The sequence below is a fragment of the Globicephala melas genome, chromosome 16 (genome assembly GCF_963455315.2).
Source record: "Globicephala melas chromosome 16, mGloMel1.2, whole genome shotgun sequence".
Taxonomy (NCBI): domain Eukaryota; kingdom Metazoa; phylum Chordata; class Mammalia; order Artiodactyla; family Delphinidae; genus Globicephala; species Globicephala melas.
In genome coordinates, this window is record NC_083329.1 from 24,646,685 (window position 1) to 24,669,735 (window position 23,051).

General features: G+C 43.3%; 1 protein-coding gene across 6 annotated transcripts in view; it reads left to right on the plus strand.

Annotated features, from left to right (window-relative positions):
- The first annotated feature begins 942 nt into the window (after positions 1 to 942).
- The window catches only part of STN1 (STN1 subunit of CST complex), a 38,071-nt gene continuing 15,962 nt past the window's right edge, over positions 943 to 23,051 (plus strand). The window contains exons 1-8 of one of the 6 annotated variants that reach the window (XM_060286724.2): positions 943 to 1,321; positions 1,690 to 1,883; positions 9,344 to 9,439; positions 10,484 to 10,558; positions 14,215 to 14,283; positions 18,891 to 19,049; positions 19,776 to 19,899; positions 21,027 to 21,201. In XM_060286724.2, the coding sequence (XP_060142707.1) occupies positions 1,751 to 1,883; positions 9,344 to 9,439; positions 10,484 to 10,558; positions 14,215 to 14,283; positions 18,891 to 19,049; positions 19,776 to 19,899; positions 21,027 to 21,201 (831 nt within the window). In that variant the 5' untranslated portion in view covers positions 943 to 1,321; positions 1,690 to 1,750. Of the gene's footprint in view, positions 1,322 to 1,689; positions 1,884 to 9,343; positions 9,440 to 10,483; positions 10,559 to 14,214; positions 14,284 to 18,890; positions 19,050 to 19,775; positions 19,900 to 21,026; positions 21,202 to 23,051 lie in introns of those variants that run through there. The other 5 variants (XM_060286725.2, XM_030865533.3, XM_030865534.3 and 2 more) reach the window with 5 other exon arrangements.

Below are 23,051 nucleotides of genomic sequence, written 5' to 3' on the forward strand. Positions count from 1 at the left end.
GTTCCAGCTGCTTGAAGTTCCTTCTCTGCTTAATAGTTTAGCAATTATCTCTTTGGCCACCACTTACCTCCCCTGGGAATGGCCTGCCAACATGACCTGTACTCCTGACATTTTAGAGGAGTAAATTAGGAAGAACTCCTGCCATCTCAAGTAATGTCATGATGTGGCTTATTTATTTATCAGAATGCAACATGGCTATCTCTTCTCACTTTAAATTAGGACTACTGGGGACAGGCACCATCAAGGTGGCCATCATTTACCAGAACGCCAGTTTTCAAAATTCTTAAATGTACAACATTCCGTAGTATAGACATTGTAAGAGGGAGACAAACTTTGTCATGATCCTGCAAAGAAGGCTAGTCTTGGGCAGAGCAAAGGCCTCGCATTCCCTCAAGGGCTCAAATTTAGATCCTGACATTATCTACAGTGAGACTGTACAGTACCAGAGATTGCGTGTGTTAATAAATCATTTATCAAGTGTAAATAAACATTTTAAATACGCCACAATGTAATCCTGCTTTTGTATTGCTTTGTTTATGTGTTCATTTACAATATCAGAGACGGAAAAAAAAAAAAGTTGTCCGAACCAGTCCCAACCTCTCGGAGGTCATGGCTCAGGGACCCACGACTAGTGGGGTCGGGATGAAAGGGGGACTTGGAAGGCGGGGTTTGGGCAGCAGGAGTTTCAGGGCCAGCTCCCAGGCCTCGGTGATTTGGGCTCTGCGCTCCCGCGGAGGCTCAGGGAAAGCGCTGCTAGAGTCAAACGGGCCCCGCGTAGCCCTGCCAACCCCGCCACCACCTGGAAGAGAGCATCCGGCGAAGCATCCGCGAGACGCAAAATGGGGCGTGGCCGTGGGCGGAGTGGGGCGTGGCCTCGTGGGGATGGGGCGGGGCCGCGGGCGGCGCGAAGGAAAGGCCGGGGCGGGGACACAGTGGCTGGTCTGGCGCGAGGGATGGTGTCAGGCCCTACCCCCACCCCCCGCTGGGAGCGCCAGAGGTGACCTCGGCCTAGCGCTCCTGCTCCGGGCGGGGCCGGCGGCGGCGCCTCCAGGCCGTGGGCGCCAGTGGCCTGCTAGCGCCGGAAGGGCCGGGCCTGCGCGCTCCAGGGACTTGCGGGCCGACGGCGCGGGCGCGGGCCCGGCGGGAGGGGCTACGGCTGATCTGTTTTTCGTTTCCTCTTACACCCGTTCTCAGTGTCATCCTGAACACCGGAAGGTGCAGCGGCAGGGCTACGGACAGACCCACCCACTCTGCCCCTCTGTTGTGTGGCCACGAGGACGCCCATTCCTCTCTGGACTCCACCCATTAAAGCGGTTTCAGGGTACGCATATATGGCCATCTGTCCCCAGAGTGAAAAGTCGGTGTTTAACCGTTTAGAAATGGGAACTTTTGGAGAAGGAGAAACACTCCCATGGGGCAGAGGAGTTTCCTGGGGAAGAGGCATAAGGAACTCACGGGTCCTCACTCGAGAAGCACCTCTTTACAGGTCCCCCGAGCGCGCAGGCCTGGCCCTTCTGGCGCTAGGAGGCCACCGGCTCTAGGAGGCCCCTGGGGTGCAGTTTGACAGGCCCCGGACCCCTGGATTTACCCCTTCCAGAGTTCGGGATGCTCGTCTGGGAACAGCTTAGGGGCCGTGCGGATTTCATCCACTTTAACAGCTTTACGTCCTGATTTTTGTTTCCCATTTAGCTCTTCGGCTCTAGATGCAGAGCTTCTCAGGGTTGGCTGGAAGCCACAGCCCAGCTTCCTGATGCAGTCTGAATCCAGCCGGTGTGAAGAGGAAACTCCTTCCCTCTCGTGGGGTTTGGATCCTGTGTTTCTAGCCTTCGCCAAACTCTACATCAGGGATATCCTGGACTTGAAGGAGTCCCACCAGGTGCCAGGTATGTGGCTGGTCGGCCTGGTGTGCTGCTCTGTGCTGCATCTGCACCCCACCCACCCTTCCCCAAAGCTACAGAAATCTGGGGCTTAGGGGCTTAGCAGAGCCTTTCCAGCTGCAGGCTTTGAAATTGACATAACCTGGATCCTCAAACAAGTTCATTTCTGTGCAAGTAAAAGCAGTCTCTTTTTTATTTTTTAAATAGATGCTTGGGGGAGTAACTTGGTACTGAAGAATGTTTTTTACCTGGGTTTGAGGTCTTTCATATTTAAAAATACTCAGTTTTTCTCTGGACCTGCTTGTGGTGGAAAGCTCAGGCCTTGCTCCCTTTCCTAACTTCACCACTTACCTGGCCTGGGCATGTGACTCACCTGTAAAGTTTAGGTGTCTTCATTGTAAAATGAGGATTAACCGTGCCTGATTTTCTTGTGGGGTTTGGTTTTATTTTGAATAGATGAGAATCAAAATAAAATAAACTCCTTGAGAGGGAGGACATCATGTGCCTTGTTCATCTATGTAATCCCAGCACCTAAACAGTGCGTGGCCTCTGGTAGGCTCTCAAGTAGTAGTAATTGGAGCAACAAAGCATTATAAATGTAAAGTTAAAGAAATCATTTTTTTAAATTAGAGTGGTGGTCACTACAAATAGGATCTTCATACCCCCAAATATAGCAAATATAGTTTAGGGTAAATTTAAGTAATTTACATAGTTGTGGATGTATCTTCACATGTTTACTGTGCTATATGAGAAGTTTGGTTAAACTCTCTTTGCTATTTTGAATGAATAGAAAGCTATGAGTCAGAAGTAGTTCAGAATCTCAAGCATGCAGTTTTAATGAGACCACATTTTGTGTGTTTCCCGTTCTATGTACAGATATATTTGGATGACCTTATACTAAAGCCTTTTGTACAGATTTTTCACCACACCTTCATTTTCTAAGTATTGTTAGAAATGATCTGGTTTTTTCCTTGGAAGGCAGCCATCCTCCCCCACTGTTGTCTGTTTTCCAGAACAGTCTGGTAGTCTTCATAGCTCATCTCCTCAGGAAGAAATTAATTCACACCAAATGCCGGGCTTGCGTAAAGATCTTCTGTAGGTACTCAAGGAAGTATCAGGGATGCTATAGGAGCTTAACTCTTCCTGTGGGTGAAGAACTGTATAATGTATTAACAACAAACCAAGGAAAACTTCTCCCAGTGATCTTTGTTATGTCGCTGGTGGTAATGTTTCAGATGTAGTTTTTAAAATGAAACTGTTGTCAAACCCCAGTTTGTGTGCCTGACACACAGTGAGTCCAAACAAACCAAAACGTTGGAGTTTGGAGCAGAGAGAGGTTTATTGCAAGGGCCAAGCAAGGAGAACAGGCAGCTCAGGCTCAAAAAACCCAAACTCCCTCATGATTTTCAGGGAAGAGTTTATTTATGTATGTATGTATGTATTTATGGTTGTGTTGGGTCTTCATTGCTGTGTGTGGGCTTTCTCTAGTTGTGGCGAGCGGGAGCTACTCTTCGTTGCGTTGCACAGGCTCCTCATTGTGGTGGCTTCTCTTGTTGCAGAACATGGGCTCTAGGCACACGGGCTTCAGTAGTTGTGGCACGTGGGCTCAGTAGTTGTGGCACACAGGCTTAGTTGCTCCGCGGCATGTGGGATCTTCCTGGACCAGGGCTCGAACCCACGTCCCCTGCATTGGCAGGCGGCTTCTTAACCACTGCGACACCAGGGAAGTCCCCCCTCAGAGTAGAGTTTTTAAAAGCAACATTTGGGGTGAGGGCTACAGGGTTTATGACCTTCTTCTGATTGGTTGGTGGTGAGGTAGCAGTGTGGTATTCCAGGAATTTCAATCATCAACCTTCTGGTTCTGACCAATCTGGGGTGTCAGCTTGTAGTTACCATACTCCACCTGGGTGAGGGTCTTAGTTCCTGCAGAACAACTCAAAGATGTATATCAGACTATTAGGTATATCCCTTGAGGGGGAACTAGAACTCTGTTTGATTGCTGCACTATTGTTTCTTGACGGCTTTTTCTTTGCTTCTGCATTCCCTCACTCCCCTAATTAGTAACTACTTGAACCTGCCCTTTGGAACTCAGGGAGGTCTAGGATCCTGAAGCCTTTTTCCTACAAAAAAGAAACGATGGGGGCTTCCCTGGTGGCGCAGTGGTTGGGAGTCCGCCTGCCGATGCAGGGGACATGGGTTCATGCCCCGGTCCTGGAAGATCCCACATGCCGCGGAGCGGCTGGGCCCGTGAGCTATGGCTGCTGAGCCTGCGCGTCCGGAGCCTGTGCTCCACAACGGGAGAGACCACAGCAGTGACAGGCCCGTGTACCGCAAAAAAAAAAAAGAAATGAGGGACACGGAAATGCTTTTGTATCCAGGAGGGCCCTGCTTGGTTTCAAAACCTCATGGTTGAAGAAGACATTAACCATAATTTCATAGAGGGATCTTCTTTAGACTATACTCTAGGGTTCTGAGGGGTGGGAAATGCTACTAGTTTAGGTTTTTATTTTTGTATTGTTTTGTTGTTGTGTTTGGTTTGGTTGTCATAAAAAAAAAGTAAACCTTTTATTTTGACTGCATAAAATTTAGAAATGTTTAAACAGCAAAGAATATCTTACACACACAAAAAGAAACAAATGTGTAATGAAGAATTTGGCTGGCCTGTGTTCGAGGTTCCTGGAAGATGTTTGGATTTCTGGAATGATAGGAGTGTTTTTGTTATTCATGGTGGACCCCTTGAACCACATCTGAGTTTATGCTGATGAGGTGCCTCATGCTGGGCCGCTAGGTAGTTTCAGGGTGGGGGCCTTTCAGGCCTGAAAAACCAACCATGTGATTAGAGGGTTGGCTTTGAGCCAGGGGACATCAACCCAACCCCGCAGGAGGGGAGGGGGACTGGAGATTGAGTTGTCAAGTGGGCAGTGATTCAGTCAATCTTGCCTATGTAATGAAACCCTAATTAAAACTCTGGACATTGAGGCTTCGGTGAGCTTTCCTGCTTGGTAATCATACTTGATGTGTCAGGGTGATGTGTCCTGAGGACATGGCAGCTTTATGCTTAGACTCTCCTAGACCTTGTCCTATGCATCTTTTCATTTGGCTAGTCCTGGTTTGTCCCCTTCATTATAAAACTGTAATCTTAAGTATAGCACCTTCCTGAGTCCTGTGTGTCATTCTATTAAAGTATCAAACCTGAGGTTGTTGTGGAGGGTGTTGGTAGCCAGTTGCTCAGAAGTGTGCATGGCCCGAGGACCCTCAAACTTGGGGCTGATGCTTGAAGTGAGAGTCTCTTGTGGGAGACAGTGTCCTTAACCTGTGAAATTCAACCTTACCCTGGCTGGTTAGCGTCTGAATTGCCTTGCAAAGTGGTTGTAGAATGTCAACTCCCCGAAATTAACCTGTGAATTTAGAGTTAAACTAATAGAATATCGTGAAGTTTGACTGTGGTGGTTTGGTTAGGGATGTGTCCCCCGTGTCCCCTGCACTGGCAGGCGGATTCTTAACAACCTTGCCACCAGGAAAGTCCCAAAAGTACTTTTAAAAAAGAGAAAAAAGGTAGATGTCTTGCTATGGGTGTGGCTGTCACTGCTGTGAAAGTTGAATCAAAGGTACCTGTGACCCTGAGTCCCTGAGCCCTTCCAGAGTGACCCTCCTCCTTCCTGGGGACCTGATGATCCAGGGGATGGATCCCCTGATATGGTTGGAGCTCTGTAGGCTGCATGTAGAACAAAGGCAGCAGGAGTGAAAGGACCACTTGGGAAAGGCTGCAAGTTAAACTCAGCATTAGCCAGTATCTGTTGTTATTTTCTTTTCTTAGCTCATCAAGCTTTCTCTCAGTCGATAGAGCTGCCATCCAGCTTTCTCAAGTTCTCTTCCCATAGAGGAGATTCTAGTGTGAAGGAAGTGGTTCTCTCCATTGCTTTTTCCATGTCCTCCTTTTTTATTTTTGTTTTTTTTATTTTTTGGCCACACTGTGCAGCATGTGGGATCTCAGTTCCCTGACCAGGGATCAAACCTGCACCCCCTGCATTGGAAGCGTGGAGGCTTAATCAGTGGACCACCAGGGAGGTCCCATCCATGTCCTCCTTCTTCTTGTTCAGGTTGTGCTTCTGACGTGTATAGTTCAAGTTTCTATACACTGGGGCAACTTTCTTCTCTGTTTCCAAGCAGTTTATATCCTCCTCAATCAATTTTCTCTTTGTGATTTTATTCAAACCATCTGGTATTTTCTGCTAACTTGTCCTCCATTGTTCTTTTTGTGTTGCTTTTATGATGTTTTTCCTTGTTTTTTTGCATCTTTGAGCGACTCTCTCCTTGAAGACGAGCATTGTCAGTCTATGAGATGAAAGTTTAGGGGCTTCCTTGGTGGCGCAGTGGTTAAGAATCTGCCTGCCAATGCAAGGGACACAGGTTCGAGCCCTGGTCCGGGAGGATCCCACATGCCACGGAGCAGCTAAGCCCGTGCGCCACAACTACTGAGCCTGTGCTCTGGAGCCCGTGAGCCACAACTACTGAGCCCACGTGCCACAACTACTGAAGCCTGTGTGCCTAGAGCCCATGCTTCACAGCAAGGGAAGCCACCGCAATGAGAAGCCTGCACACCGCAACAAGGAGAGGCTCCCACTTGCCGCAGCTAGAGAAAGCCCTCACGCAGCAGTGAAGACCCAATGCAGACAAAAATAAATTTAAAAATTAAAAAAAAAAGTTTAGGGGGCTCCCTTTTCTGTCTTTTTTCAAGAAAGTCTACTGTGTCCTCCAGTGGAGGCCTGTTCAGGTTTTTTCAAGTGTTGCCCAGTGCAGAGTTGGTAATGTTGGAGGACTGGCGTCTACCACAGGTGACTTGACGACTTTGTTGGCTTGTGTCGTCAGTCCAGTCTTCTCTGTATACTTGCCTTTTCTGTATACTTCAGCCAAGGCAGAACACCTTTTGGCTGGCTCTTTTCCCCTTCTTAAAGCGTGTGGGCTCTTCATTATAAAAACCACCACAGCGGCACATACCAGGGTGTCCCAGGAAGACCCAAAGAATCCTGGGGCTTGTCTCAAGCTTTCAACATCACCAGTAGAGCACCCCACAGTGGCTTCTGGACCAGCTGGAAAGACTCTTCAGGGGCAGGCAGCAGGCCCTCCATGGGTCCACAGGGCCTCCCGCTGCCGGTGTCCTGGGAGCCACACCAGCCACGCAGAGCCCTGTGGGGTGTACCGCGTCTGATGGTACCAGGAGCACACTGTCTCTAATGGCCGGCAACCAGCACAGACCATCAGTTAGGCTGGGGGAGACAGAGGCCACTCAGGTTCTAGGAAAGAGCTCTCTCTAACTTGGCTCTGCTCAGCGCACAGATAGAAAGTCCAGCGCATTTGGGGAAGCAGAAAGGGCTGACTGCAGCCAGAGACCAGTCTGGAGCTCAGGCCACCCTCATCCCCCCGCCCCAGCCCTACAGCAAAGCTGGACCAAAGCAGGGCCATACCATAGCCCGTCTCTGCACACAAGCGTGTCAGGGCATGATGGTGGGGCACACTTCAGCAGAGGATGCCATGCCCCTGACCCTGGGGTAGGCTCATTCTCCCCATTTAAACTTCCCTTCTGCTGCAGTAAGCCCGAGTCTGCCAGCAAAGGTCCTATGGGGGCCACCCTCCCCTGAAGGTGCCCTCTCTCCTTTGTGTCTGATCAGTGCAGGCAGGCAGGGCTGGAGGACTGAGGGTCTCCCCACAGGTCATCACAGGGTTTCAATGGTAAGAACTCAGGAGAAGTCAGTCAGAACTGTCCTGCTCTTAAGATTTCATGGATCTTCTGTGGAACCAGTTTGACCCTATTCAGTCCAAGTGTTCCTGGAGGGAAGCGATTCTGCTCCGGAGATGACACAGGGACCCAGGCTCCTTCCCTCATGTGGCTGTGCCGTTTCAGCTCTTGGCCCCCAAGGTTGCCCTCTGCACGGTCTCCAGTCCACTAAGTCATCTTTAGAAGTTTGCCTCTGCTAGGGGGAGGGCCTGGGTGAATTTGACATCTTCAAACCACGTCTCACTCCCCTGGAATCTCTGGCTAACTGAGGCTCAGAAGCTCCTTGTCCATCCCCTGGGGACTCGGGCGATTGGTCCCCAGCCCCTTTACCCACATGGGAAACAAGAGAACCATCAGTGGAGGCCATTCTGGGGGTTCTGAAGGGCTTCAGCGTTCAGGCTGCGGGGTCCCCTCCCCCCGTGGATGTGGAGAAGACAGACTCTGACCAGACTTGGCGAGGACCAGAGAGGGTGAGGGTGGCCAAATACCTGAAGTGATGACTGATTCTTTTTTTTTTTTTTTTTTGCGGTACGCGGGCCTCTCACTGTTGTGGCCCCTCCCGTTGCGGAGCACAGGCTCCGGACGCGCAGGCTCAGTGGCCATGGCTCACGGGCCCAGCTGCTCCGCGGCACGTGGGATCTTCCTGGACCAGGGCACGAACCCGTGTCCCCTGCATCGGCAGGCGGACTCCCAACCACTGCGTCACCAGGGAAGCCCATGACTGAGTCTTTGTTTGCAATTCATGTATTTATTTGAAAAGGAAGTCGCCATTTAAAAGTTTATAGCCTCTTTCTGAAAGTAAAGAATTCGGTCATCGTAGGGAGAAAAAAAATGGCTGGAGAGGATTTTAGTCCAGACTCTTTAGCTGCAGGTGACAGGAACACAACGCAAGTAGCTTAAGCCCAAAGAGGCAGTTCAGGTAAGGATGTTGGGGGCCCCACGGGAGCCGGGACAGCGCTGGGGTCTCGGATGGGAATTGAGGGCTCACCGCTGCCAGGAGTCCCTCTGTTCCATCTCCGTCACGGAGTCCAAAAAAGGCCTCCGGGAGTCGGTGGGTAGGGTTCTTCCTCTCACGCTTCTCCTCTGGCGGGAACCTGCCTGCTGGCATCTGTTGCCTAGGCTTTGAAAATAGAATTTTAAAAAGAGAAGTTTTTGAGTCGTAATCTACTGGCCCCAAAGGGTAGTGTTTTGTAACCTAATCATCTTCTCTTTTTCTTAAAAAAAAAAAAGTGCTACTGCTAATTCGTAGAAATGATGACTGGTTTCCTAGAAAAGCCAGAGAAGCCTTTTCTCGTGGTTTCCTCTCTTTCCTTTTACAGTCCCTCAAAATACAGTACTGTGTTGTGTCTCATAATACTGCGGCTGTTTTTAGGCCCTTAGGAGAGTTCTACAGGCAGGTGCATTTCATTCTCACAAGTGGAAAGAAGATTAACCACATCTAGTTGGACAATATTGGTTTTCTCTTTTCTGTGCTAGTACAAGCTTCTTTAAAACCACACTTTCTACTTATAACCCTTGAGGAAAAGACATCTGAATTTCTTGGGGTTTGGCATTTGTCAAGAGCTGATTCTTAAGTCTGAAATTTTAGCAAGCAGCATGCCACTGATTTTTGGCACAGTTAACATTTACTGAAGCAGAAAATGTCATCATACGTTATATGGACTTTGCCTTTTTTTCCCTTTAATTTCAGGTGTATTTTTTTACAGTGGGCATCCAATAAAACAGGTAGATATCTTGGGAACTGTAATTGGAGTGAGAGAAAGAGATGCTTTCTACATTTGTGGAGGTAAGAACAATTGTGTCTGACATTGAGTTTATGTGGAAGGACCCCACTTAACTGGACATTGTATTTGAAGCAACCCCAGCCTTTCAGAGCAGCTGGGGCCTCTCATAACCCCCATGCACTTGTCCTCTATTGGGAACCATTTGCAGCCACCAACATGGACTAAGTGTAAAATGAGGCAACGGGTGGGAATGATACTGATGAATATTGTCAGGTGACAGCTGCTGGGGAGCTAGGAGGCAGAAGAATTAAACTACAGTCTAGGGTCACTGGTTGATCAGGGACAGATACCTGATACCTAGGGCATAGCTATAAATAGCAAAGGATGGTGATATATGTTTATATTGATACCTTTAAAATAAAAAGGCCAGATTAACATTAAAGTAGACTCTTTAAGAAGACAAGGAGATATGAAAAATAATTTATAAGATTTATATCCAGAACAGTTAAAAAAAAAAAAAAAGCTTTTTGGTACCCAAAGGGATAAATATCCATTATCGGAAAATTTCCCTTCCCTTTTGATGATAGAAACTAAATAAAGGGTTTCTGTAGTTTGGACACCAGTGAACTATTAGGATATGATTTTAGTGTCATGGGTCTTGACTTTTTTTTTGCATTGAGTTTAATGTAATCATTTTAATATATTGCCTAAGATTCTCTGTAGTTAAGAGGCCAAGCTGGATATTTTGTGGGAAGCTTAACTTTGAATTCCAACCTTTGCTATAATTGACATTGTCACTTTTTGTTGTATTCACTTGGATTTGTATTCTTTTTCTACTTGGGGAAAAACAGAAGGCAGTTGAACTAGGTGACCAAGAACATTTCATTGGCAGTCTGTGCATGACTGATAATTTACAGATACAATTTCTTCAACATATATTCATTTTCCTGGGGATGATTGTCTTGTGCTTATAAAATAACATGTGAGAGATGAGATTTCTCATGCCCTCTGCTTTTTCCCAGCTTGTATTTTTTAAAAACTCTGAAATAGATCACCTTGTCATGCATCCTCATACTGGATCTCTTCTCTGCTTTATTTTACCATAGATACTGGTTCTCTTTTTCTCCAGGCAGTTCAACAAACATTCACTAAGTTCCTACAGCATACCCAGCTGCTGGCAAGTACGTTATCTGTACTTCCTCTTCAAGTACCAGTGATGAAATGATAGTATCTGTCAGTTTACAGAGCACTTATGCATGCATAATTTCATGTTATTCTCCTCCCAGTCTTTTGAAATGGAAAAGACAGATTATTATTTCCATTTTATAGATGAGAAAACTAAGGTTCAGTTACTTGCTCAAGGTTCCACTGATGGGTCCAATCTCTTTACTAACTCCAGTGTGCTGTGTAGTCTCCGTAGAACTCAAATTCTAAAAGAAAAAGAGATTTTTCTATCAGTGTTACTCAGGGGCTGGGGGCAGGGAGGGATGAATAGGTGGAGCACAGAGGAAGTTTAGGGCAGTGAAACTATTCTGTATGGTTCTGTAATGGTGGATGTGTGTCATTATACGTTTGACCAAACCCACAGGATATACAACACCAAGTGTGAACCCTAGTGTAAACTATGGACTTTGACTGATAATGATATGTCAATGTAGATTCATCAATTGAAACCAATGTACCACTCTGGTGGGGATGTTGGTAATGCAGAAGCTATACGTGTGAGGGGGCAGGGGATAATGGGAAACCTCGGTATCTTCTGCCCACTTCTGCTGTGAACCTAAAACTGCTCTAAAAATAAAGTCTATTAAAAAGTTTTTTTTAAAAAAAGATTTTTCTCTGTCCCATGCCCCTCCTCCCACCCCCCCCCCCCCAAATCAGCTGCATCTGGTTTTTAATTTTCTGATTTTTAGATCAGAATGAGGCTATTTGAGGACATCAGTCCTGGCTGCAGAACCAGGCCAGATATAATCTGGCCTGCAGAAACAGGCCAGATATAATGCCTCTGACCTAAAGGGGTTTCATTTAACCCCTTTTCCCTTCATAAAGAGATGAAGGCAATATGGCTGACTCTTCCCCAATAAACATTTCTCTTAGACTGGATGTCGTGAGAGCATGGCACATCTGTGGTTTGTGGGGAAATGAAAAGCGTCTGAAGGCTGAAGTAATTGAGAGTATAAACACTTGGGACTTTAATTCCTGTGAGGCCTGTTCAAGAGAGAGCTGCACATACCCTGCTGTTCTCAGGCCCAGCTTGGCTCTCGGACCACCTGCCAGGTGGCTACTCCTGCTGTCCCAGGTCCTCTTCCTCCTGACTCACTGCAGGCCTATATGCTGGGGTTGCTTCCTGATTCGTCCCATGGCTGAAACAAAAGGCCGGCAGCCCAGGCCATGCTGCCCAGCTAGGGAGGACACTGCCCAGCATGGCAAGAACACTCCCCTTCCAGGGCCTTCCAGTAGCCAGGCCTCAGGATGCCAGGGCGGTGTCTGCTGGGAGAGGTTACCAACCAGGAAGTCAGAGAGTTTGGTGGCAGTGCCCTGAGCACACAGAGCACCTGGCAGCAACTCAAGCTCAGACCTAGAATCCTGGGAGACTACAGTCAAGACCAGAATGACCTCACATTTTCTAGAACAAATACTCATGTGCCAATATTTTTTGACTTAGAATTATAAGGCAAAATTTTAAACTGGCCAGAGAAGTAGTGTGCCTAGAAGTGTCATACATTATTTTTTAACTCAAAATGTCCTTATTGATTTTTTTTTTGCTTCTTAAAATGATACTCACTATAAAATAAAATTTAAAGCTAGAGAAAATTTTAATGAAGTACGTAAAGCTCATGTGAAATGCTGTAAATCAGATAAAAACAATATCAGTGTTTAGGTGAACATCCTTCCTAGTTTTTCTAACATGTTCCTAATATGAAGAAATATAGATATGCCTTATTTCTTTCTGTTTTTAATGTTTCTGGAATTAGGCTTACAGTCAATGTATACATTGAATATGGGGTTCCTTCTACATACTCCAAAAGAAACTGCTATTAGCATTTTAATGTCTTAAGGTCATTTCTGTCAAAACACACTGTTTAATGTTTTACATAAATTAGCTTATATATGATATATATGACTATATATATATAATTTCTGTTTTGCAATGAGATTAATAGCAATGACCATGGATCTTCATTATAACTTTGTATTCTCATATGCCATGCCATTGTAATTTATTTAACCACTTATATATTTATAAACATTTAGGTTATTTCCAACTTCCAGAACTATAAACAATATTATAATGAACAGCCTTATACAAAATATATATATCTGTGCATTTGTGCCATTTTTCTCTTCAGGATAAATTACTGGAAGTAAATACTAAGTCAAAGGATATAAACATTTCAAGATTTGATAGACATTTCCAAACTTAGTCTTTAGAAATTTGGTATGAACTTACACTCCTGCTAACGGCATATGAGGGTATCAGTATTTTTAATACTTGTCTTCTAGTAGTTGAGAAGTTATTTAAATTTGCTGCTTTTTTCTGGTAACTAGTGATTTAGCATACTGACAAATGTCTGCTGGTCATTTTTGTACCTTCCATGAATGGCGTATTCTTTTTCTTTGCCACTTTTTCTCTTATAGTTTTGGTCTTTTCCATATTAATTTGTATGAGTTCTTTATATATTAAGATATTAACTCCATTATTTGGAAAATTGCTATACAGAGTTAGTTTTTAGTTGGTCAAATATATCAGACTTCTAGAATGAGTAGTGATTTTCAGGTCTGTTTAAAGAAGACTCCCCCCACCAACTGTAAGCCCAGGATTGAAAGTATTCACCCATATTTTTTTCTCATCTTCTTAAGTTTACCTATATTGTATTTAATAAAATAAAATCTATCTAGAATTTATTTTAGTATAAGAAGTATTCTTCTCAGCTTCTGCTTTAAACACAGATTTAAACAAGCAATAAAGAAATTTTGCCATATGTTTCTTCTATATTACATGTGTTTTTACAACAGTCTAGCTGATGATTTTTTAAAAATCATTAAGCCCACCGAACCCATGTTGATCAACCTCTGTTCTGAGATTGTCAGAAATTAGGCCAAGAGAAACACCTCTCATCCTTGATCCTATCATCCTTGAAACATCTGCAAATTTTTCTGCAGTTATAAATCCAAGTACAATGGAAATTCTTTTTTTTTTTTTTTTTTGCACTGTGGCTAAAATAAGCCAGACCAATACTGCTTGTGTGAACAAGGTATAATTATTTTTTATTATGAAAATAAAACTTTGCCCTTCTGTGATACGCTTAGCTTTCCTTACATCCCCTGCAGTGGTAAGGACAGGGTAGAAGCTCTTTCAAAGAGAAGCCCAGGCCAGAAGACTTGGGATGCTTTGTCTTGGTAAGTCAGCAAGCTATCGAGAGAGCGCATGGTGACAGATGGCTGTGCTCTGAGTGCCTCTAACCACAGATCAGGCAATGGTCTCTGGTTGCAGGTTGGAGTGCAAGGCTGATTTTACATGTTAGCAGATATTGAGATCTTTGCACTTAACTTCCTGAGGACACCATTTTTAGGAGAGGTTAATAACCTTGAGATAGGGTAAGAGAAGTGCTGACTACATTCTGCTGGGCTCATTTATTACACTGACATTGCACGCAGTTGCCACTGGACTGTGGTGAGAGATTATTTCTAAGGGTGGAAGAAAAGTTTGCTCAGGGATTTGCCCAACCAGGCTATTGAAAATGTCGTCTTACAGTTCGGCTGAATGCAATGGCAATGTGCTAATTCACCTGTAACGCCCGTATCTCTGTTCTACACTTTTGCGCTTCTCTTGCAGTGGATGATAGCACTGGAGTTATAAACTGCATCTGCTGGAAGAAATTGAATAATACCAGATCCTCATCAGGTAATTTTATTTGCCACGCTTCTTTACCTTTACAGCTAACCAGTAGATTTTACTTAGGGTAGCTCAGCAGAGTAGCTGGAGTACTAATTTTCACATTTATTCATTGGTGAATTACATTGATCAACTTGAAGCACTACACCCAGAGCTTTGGCTGCTCTGCAAACTGATATTAGTGGGGAGCCAGTTGCTTTTCTTGCTCTCTTTTCTTTGGTGCTCACTTCCTCCTAAGCCTACAGGAATGTGAATAGGTTACTAGAAGTTTCAGTGTTTCATTTTTACCATGACATTATTCCACAAGTCAAGATAGTTTAGCCTAATTGCTGATCAGGTGAGAATCCCCTTGCTCTGGGCATATCACTTGACCAAAGCTTTTTTGAAAGCTTTTGCCCTGACATGGTTGCCACTAACATCTATGCTCCCATGATCTAAATTTTCTGAAATCTCTAGCTTGTTCAAACAAATATGCCAGGAGTTCTAAGACTGATGAGAAGGTAAGATAGGATTCCCTTGAAGTTAGCCGTTAAATAATATTAAATAATATAAACTAAAAAAGAACTTTAAAATAGTATATTGAACTCATTGACTATAACTGAAACAGCATTTGGAATTTCTTGAGTCTGTTTTAATAGTCCTTAGGTAGTTTTTTGAGTTGCATAAGTTCATAATATATATCAAAGTATATATTGTGCAATAGTGGTGATCATTTTTGGTTCTAGAGAAGCTATGGAAACTGGGGCCTTGTTTTTCTCTGTTTTATAGCATATGCATTATGATGCCATATACACTGGTGTTATTCAGTAAATATTACCTGCTCTGATATCTAACATCTACTATCTATGTCCTCCTGTTATACGCGTGGTAAGAATGTGTAACACTTGGAGTAGTTTCTTTTTCTTTTTGACATTACCTGTCAGAATCTTAACTTCCTACTTTGACTGTACTGACCAGTGAGATGCTCCTTTGCTTAATTTTCTGATGTATTTATATTTAGAATTTGGCCATCACTGATGTATTTATATTTAGAATTTGGCCATCACTTTCATATAACTTTGGTATTCCTATTTCCTAATTTGGGAACATCTATATCAGTGGTACTACTTAGTACTACTTAGTACCACTAAGCTTTGCAGATTAGAAAAAACTTAAGGCAGACAACAGGTTTTTGTGCAGATATCTCACAGGTAAGAAATAAACCTATATGACAATCAGATATTTGAACTTTCATATATGTCCAGGGTATTAAAATTATTTGCAGATTTATGGTTGTGGTATTGTCACGATCTTCAATCAGAAGGTGTAGTTTCAATATGCATACTTGTTTTAAACCAAGGGTCAGCGGACATTTTCTGTACAGGGCCAGACAATAATTGTCTTCTGGTTTGTGGGCCATATGGTCTGCATCTCAACTGTTCAACACTGCCATTGTTAACACCAAAGCAACTATAGACAGTACATAAACAAACAAGCATGGTTGTGTTCTAATAAAACTTTATTTACAAAAACAGATTGTGGGTAGATTTGGTCCATGGGTTGTAGTTTGACTGTTGTTTTCGACATTGTTTTAATTTTCAAAATCAACTCTTTTTTAAAAAAATAAATGGCAGCAGAAATATTATATGATTCAGTAATTTTTTAGATAAAATGTCTATTAATACTGAAAGTGAGATTTTTTAAATATCTGTAAGTAGATGAATAGATGAACAGTCACAGTTGGTAGCCTTAATCAGAAATTGCTTTGAGAATAAAAAGTGAGGGTAAGGGTGCAAGGAGAAAGCCCGAAAGTGATTCTCATCATGTTATATATGAAGTGATATTTTAAAATTGTTCCCAACTAGCCCATTCTCTCCTTTTAATTTAATCGCCCTCGGTTTTAAAGCTTTCCACTGGAAAGTGTCCATTGAAGACTAATTTTTTTAAACGAAATTTAGTCTGAGTCAAAATCATGTTCTAGTCAGTTACAGTATAAAAATATAATATTAACTCCTATAAATGTCACACTGATTGTACCATTTGGACTTAGCTTATGAGAAAAGTTAAGAAAGCTTGGAGCTTAATATTAGAATTTTAAAGAGGATTTATCTTCCAGCGTGGAATAGGCTACTTAAAACGAAATTCTGTCAGGCTCCAACTATCTCATTCTACTCATTAAATTACACAGCTTGAGCCCTTCTTTTGGCAGTTTGGTTCACCCTTTAAATGAAAGCTGAGCCTCTTTTTCTCAGAACAGCCCTCAGTCTGATCATTTCAGCAGTGCTGTATGAAGCATTTATTATCACCTATAATGTCTGAATCATGGCAGTGAAATTTATAAATACTTTTAAAGTTCAGCCTAAATGGAAGAGGACTTAGGGATAGGAACCCAGACAGAATAACTTTTTAAAAAGTAATACTTGGGTATTTTCTGAAGAAACCCAGTAAGTTGAGTAACATTAATGCTGATTGTGTCTAGATTCCAAGCTCTTGGTTACTGGTCTATGCAAAGTTCTCCGAGCTCCTTAGGTTGCTGTTTCCCTTACTATAGTCAGTATGTTAAAAGTAATAATGCCTTTGCACATTACAGAGCCATGGTTATCTAAGTTGTGTTAGATTAAGAAGCACAAAATTTGATCAATAGACCATTATTCATTCCATTATAGGAACCCTAGTATATGACAAAGCAGAAATAATACAACAGCAGGAAATAAGTAAGCATTTAACAAATGTTGTTGGTTCAAGTAGATAACAATATTAAAAAAGAGGTAACTGTGATCACTGTCTTACAGCTTACATAAAATAACCCAAAGAAGATAGAGTTGTGTATTTATCACAATAAGTATGGGGGTATCTATGTTAAGCTCTTATATGTTAAGCTGTTAAAGCAATGAAAGCTATCATCAGTGACAAGAGGGATAAACTAAAACATTTTTTTCAAACTTTTATGTATTAAAATTAAATCAAATAAACATAAAAAAGAAAGCAGTGGAATGGGGAGAGTGGATGTAATAAGCATAACTGATAAAGCTTCCCTGCATTTTTTTCAGAAATGAACATAAAGTGTTCAAAAGAGATGAAGGGCTTATACATAAAGAAATGCAGAGAGCAGATCATCTTATATAAAAACACATGGTCTCTCTGGCAATTTAAAAGCAAAAATAAAACATTATAGAATCATTATGTATTTTTTAAGGTGTTAAAAATCCAAATGACTGAAGCCAGTATAGGAGCTGCAAGCCCACACACATTGCTGGTGACACCTTGTAAAAAGAGAATGGTTTGATTGGGGTTTTTTGGCAAACATTCTGATAATATGTAAGGAACTCTAAACCTGTTTGTACTTTTCTATCCAGTAATCCCCAATGAAAGACCCCAAAGAAAACAAAATTTTTGTCTTGAGGGCTTAATTGTTCATTTTCACAAGTAGCTGACGTTTATTGAATGTTTCCTATAGATCTGACATTGCGCTAAGCTCATGATGTAAGGGTTAAGTAAGATCATACACAGCAGCTCCGTACGTGAAGGGCACTGTTAAATCCGCATCATAACTGAGGAAACAGGTACAGCAAGATTAAGCAGTCTGCCCAAGGTCACAAAGCTAATAAGAAGTGACCTGACATTCAAGCCAGGTCTGTCTGACTCCCTTTACCCAAGCTGACCTCTCAGCCCCATACAGTGGTAGTGATAAAAACCAAAATAAAAAATTATGAAAGAAGGAAGAAATATTTAACGAGATTAGCTGAACAAACTGTGGCATATGAACATGACAGAATGCTATTTTGTTATTTAAAATGCTGAGTTGTATAGATTCTGTGGATACATGTGTGTATTTGAAGTGATGCTAGACAGAAAAACAACACAAAATTGTTTACACACATGAGCTATAACCATGGAAGATGTAATTATACTCACGGGTCAGGCAGCAGAGAATAAAGAATAAGCAGGAAGGCTCTGGAGTCAGAGACCACCAGGGTTTGAACTCCAGCTTTGTTGCTAACTAGTTATTTTACTGTGGGCAAGTTGCTTGACCTCTGTGTGACTCAGTTTCCTCATCTGAAAAATGGGACTAATAATAAGAGTGGTTGTGAGGATTAGATGCACTGATAGGTTATAAAGTCCTTAGAACAGAGAGAGAGAGAAAGAGAAGGTTAGCCTAGTTACTCAACAAAGAAAAGTGAGAGAGATTAGGGTGTTGAGCACCTTGGTGGAAAATCAAACTGGCCAATTTGCCTTCCCCGTAAACAACGACAAATGGAGACTCTTGGGCACCTTTCCCCTCAGGCCAGGCCTCTATCTCCCAGCAAGGACACTTTAAAGGGTTGTTTAGAGCTATTCCCACCAAACCCGGCTGAACTCACACAGAATTCAGCTCAGGCAGGTGTAGAGCCCTTTGCACAGGCGATGCAGGGGTAGGAAGGAAGACAACGGAACTCACCCACTGGGTTGTCAAGCCTTATGCCTTTTATCCAGTAGAGGATTTCGAAAGATTACGCAGATTTCCTACAGTAGAGCAACCAATCAGAAGTAGAACAAATAAATGTCTCATGTCGGTCTTACCACAGACTCTCTCCCAAATGTGGTGAAGTGATTTTGTTACGCATTTCTCTCCTTCCTTCTGGCCCCAACAACTACAGCTGCTCCGAGTGCAAGAGAGCTGAGCTTAACCTCACAGCTTAAGAATCTGCAAGAGACCATTGCGCAGAGGACAAAGGTAGAAATTGGGGACATTATCCGGATCAGAGGTCACATCCGCATGTACAGAGGAGAGCGAGAAATTTACGCTACTGCTTATTGTAAGCACAAGATATCTCTGCCAAATTGGTTGTTATTCTGTGTGTGTGTCCAGTAAACTCATTCAGCGAAAAGTCAAACTTCTAAAAAGTTCAAATAAAAAGATTTAACTCTAATGAAGGAACAACATGCTTTCTTTAGAAAAGTAGCATTTCTTAATTTTATTTTGAAGAGGTCACTATAAATAAATTGGGAAAGAAAACAAGTGATTCATTGCATATGGCTGACAAATTGTATTCAACATTTGGACCCCATAGTAGAGTCTCTGAGTGTGAATCCATTTAGGGAAGAGTGTTCATAGTCTTCAAAATGATGGAAATTTCTTGAACACCGTTGAGTCCATTAACTTTGAAAAATAACAACTAATCAGAAGTGTGACAGTTCTCTGTCATCTGAGTGGTGCCCTTTGCACCGCTCTGGCTGGTTTGTCCTTGGAAATCTCAAGGACAGCCCAGTTGTCCACCATTGTACCAGATCAGTGAATACGCTCATGCGCTTTCCCTAGCCCTGGTCTCCTCTGGCCATGCCTGTGTCACTTAGGGTATCGCATCCCCTCTCGCAGGATGACTGGGAACCATTCAGTGCGTTTAGACTGTGATCCTGGGCATCCTTGAGGAAGGAGACCCACCAAGTGCTTCGTTCACTGTTGTCCTGGCAGCATTCTGGACATGGGGAAGCACTAATCTCCGTGTAATTTCTGTGGCCTGCTTTCCCCTGTGGCTTGTTAGATAAAGTGGATGATCCAGTGTGCAACATTCAGATCGCAAGGATGCTTGAGCTGCCCACCATCTACAGGAAAGTTTATGACCAGCCCTTCCGCAGCCCAGCCCTAGAGAAAGAAGAGGCACTGAGGTAAGTTCTGGACTATGACTGCCGACGATGTGACCACATCAATGAGGCCAACCAGTGGGATCCCAGATTCTGGGGTGGGCCTGGGTCCAAATCCTGAACTGTCCACTCACTCACTGTGGGGCTCCAGGCAAGTGTGTCCCCGCTCTGGATGCCTCAGTGTCCTCACCTGTAAAGTGAAGGTGTTAATAGTGCAGGTGTTCTAAGGTTTGGTAAGGAAGATATATGTGTAATTGGAGTCTCCGAAGGAGTGGAGGGGGGAGCAGAGAGAGAATATTGGAAGAAATCATGGATGAAAATTTTCCAAGTTTGATGAGGACTGTAAACTCACAGATCCAAGAAGCTCAGTGAACCCCAAGGCAAGAAACGTGAAGAAAACTGCGCCAAAAGGCACATCATAACCAAAGAAACAATACCAGCCGCTCTCAACCAGGGATGACTTTATTCTCTTTCAGGGACGGAAAAATAAACAGGAGGAGGAAGAATATATGTATATTTGTTACTATACGCCTCAAATAACTCAGAGGAGACAGAAATGATCATAGTGGCTGCTGGGGGGTGGGGGGGCCGGTGGGAGGGGGACTGGAAGGAGGATAGAAAGGAGGCTCTTCACCATGTACCCTTCCCTTTTTTAAACATATTCAATATTTATAGATTACATATTCCAAAAAATTATATTAAAAAAACCCCAAACTGTAGACCTGTATAAAGTAAAACGTGGAAGTTCTCCATTTTCCTGTCTTCCGCCTCAGTACCATTCCCCAGAGGTTACCACTGTGCAGAGGTTGATGTGTGTATCCTGTTAGGCGTTTTTCTTCGGTTGCATACACAAGCATGAATATCCACCCACGTACTTTGTGGGTTGTCCTTTGCTTCCTTACAAAAATGACACCGTCCCTCACATGCTATTCTGCAGCTTGACTTTTTTCTAAATCTATCACGAATATCAGTTCCTGTAGTTCTGCCTCATCCTTTTAAACAACCACACAGTGTTCACTGGGTGAACTGCTCCTTATGTCAAAAACATGCATCAGTATAGTATTGCACTTGCTAGCTGTTTCAGTTTTACATGCGTCCAAAAGGAACAAAAGTAACAGTTTTCTGCAGGGCTTGTTAAAACTTTCTCCCAGCAGCAATCCAGGCACCCTGGACCTTGACAGTCTCACGTATCTGCTGAGTGAAAAAGTCAAAGAATTCCTTGTGGAGAACAGAGTGCAAACCTTTTACCAGCAGGAGTTGGAAACGGTGGAGTCCCTGCTGTCCCTTGCCAACCAGCCTGTGATTCACAGCGACTGCTCCGGGCGAGTAAGTGCGGCATGACCATGTGAGAATTCGAGGCCTCTGCCCCACAGCTGCAGGTCGAGGGTGTGGGTGGACATGACTGTGGCATTGAGACTCACAGGGTGTACCCGGAGTATAGAGGTTATGTTGATTCTATTCTGGAAAAGTCACTGACCACTGAGAATTTGAAAGGAGAATGCACGTGCATGCCCTTTTCCCCTCCTTAATCTCATAAAGCTTAATCTTCAGGTAGAAAAAAAAAATAAGGTTCATAGCACTTAGTACTCACTGAGATGGGTATTTAATGTCAGCAGGAACCAACTGAGGGGGAAATAGATGAGAAGAGCTAAAATTATCCTTCCAAGATTATTTTTTGATCAGCAAGATGATTCTTGAACTCGAACCAAGGTTTTTAATGACTTGTTCTGTCTTCTCCAGAATAAGGTTGATCTATCGTGTCTTAGGAGTTTGAATAAAGATCAAGTTGTATTCAGTCTGGTTTATAAGTAAAAATTGCAGGGAATACTCAAGTAATTTTTTATTCATCCTAGAAAGAGCTGTCCTCTTTTTTTTTTTTTTTTTTTTTATGGTATGCGGACCTGTCACTGTTGTGGCCTCTCCCGTTGCGGAGCACAGGCTCCGGACACACAGGCCCAGCGGCCATGGCTCACGAGCCCAGCCGCTCCGCGGCATGTGGGATCTTCCCGGACCAGGGCACGAACCCGTGTCCCCTGCATCGGCAGGCGGACTCTCAACCACTGCGCCACCAGGGAAGCCCTGTCCTCATTTTTTAATACCCATAGTGTTAGAGGTGAACTCAAGGTGTTTGGTGTTTACGTATTTGCTTGGAATTAAGAATTATCTGAGACTTTGGTTTTAGGCTTTCCTTTTCATTGCAATTCCTTAGTTTTTTTGTTGCTGTAACACGACTTGTATTTATTTATTTCATTTATTCCACTGGGAATGATCTCTGCTTGAATGTCACCTTCTTGCCCTCCCTGACCTTCTGCTCTGATAGCCACCAGCTTCCTCACTGTGTTATCACTCTGTTTCCACATTTCGTGATAGCACTGGTATTTATTTGTTTTGTGTGCCTATTACCCCACCAGAATTTAAGTTCTCTAAGAGCAGAGCCTTTGTCTGTCTCATTCTTTGCTCTCTAGAACAGGGCCTAGAACATGGTTGGCGTAAAGTATGCTCTCCACAATTATTTGTTGATTGAAGGAATGAAAACTTTTAAAAATTCAAATAGTCTGGGAGTTCCCTGGTAGTCCAGTGGTTAGGACTCGGTGCTTTCACTGCTTTCGGGCAACTAAGATCCTGCAAGCTGTGCGGCACAGCCAAAAAACAAAACGAGAAAACAAAAATAGATAAAAAAATAAAAATTCGAATAGTCCAGGAAACTGTCTAGTTTTTAAGTTTCCTTCCCATCCTCCTTCCTCATCCCCTTTCTACAGAGACGAGCACCATCTCATGAGTATCCTTCTGGAGATAATCTGCATATATAAACTAGAAGTAGTTGTATCCCCTTTTTTACACAAATGGTATCATACTAAACACTCTATCTACCTAGGTTTTCATTGGACAGCATGTCTTATAGGTCCTTTCCTAGCCATACTTACATATTTGCCACTCTATAATAATCTTTTATTATGTGTATCATAATTTCCTTAAGGGGTCTTTCCATTCCTGGACTGTTTAGATGTTTTCTAGTCTTTTGCCATTACCACCAGGGCTGCCATGAGTACCCTTGTGAGGTAACATAATTATTCTTTGTGATTCTGGTGGAACAGATACCAGGTCTCTGTCCCGACCTCCTAAGCATGACCACTGCTTCTCAGTTTCATTTGTGAACTTGATTATCTCTTCCTGTC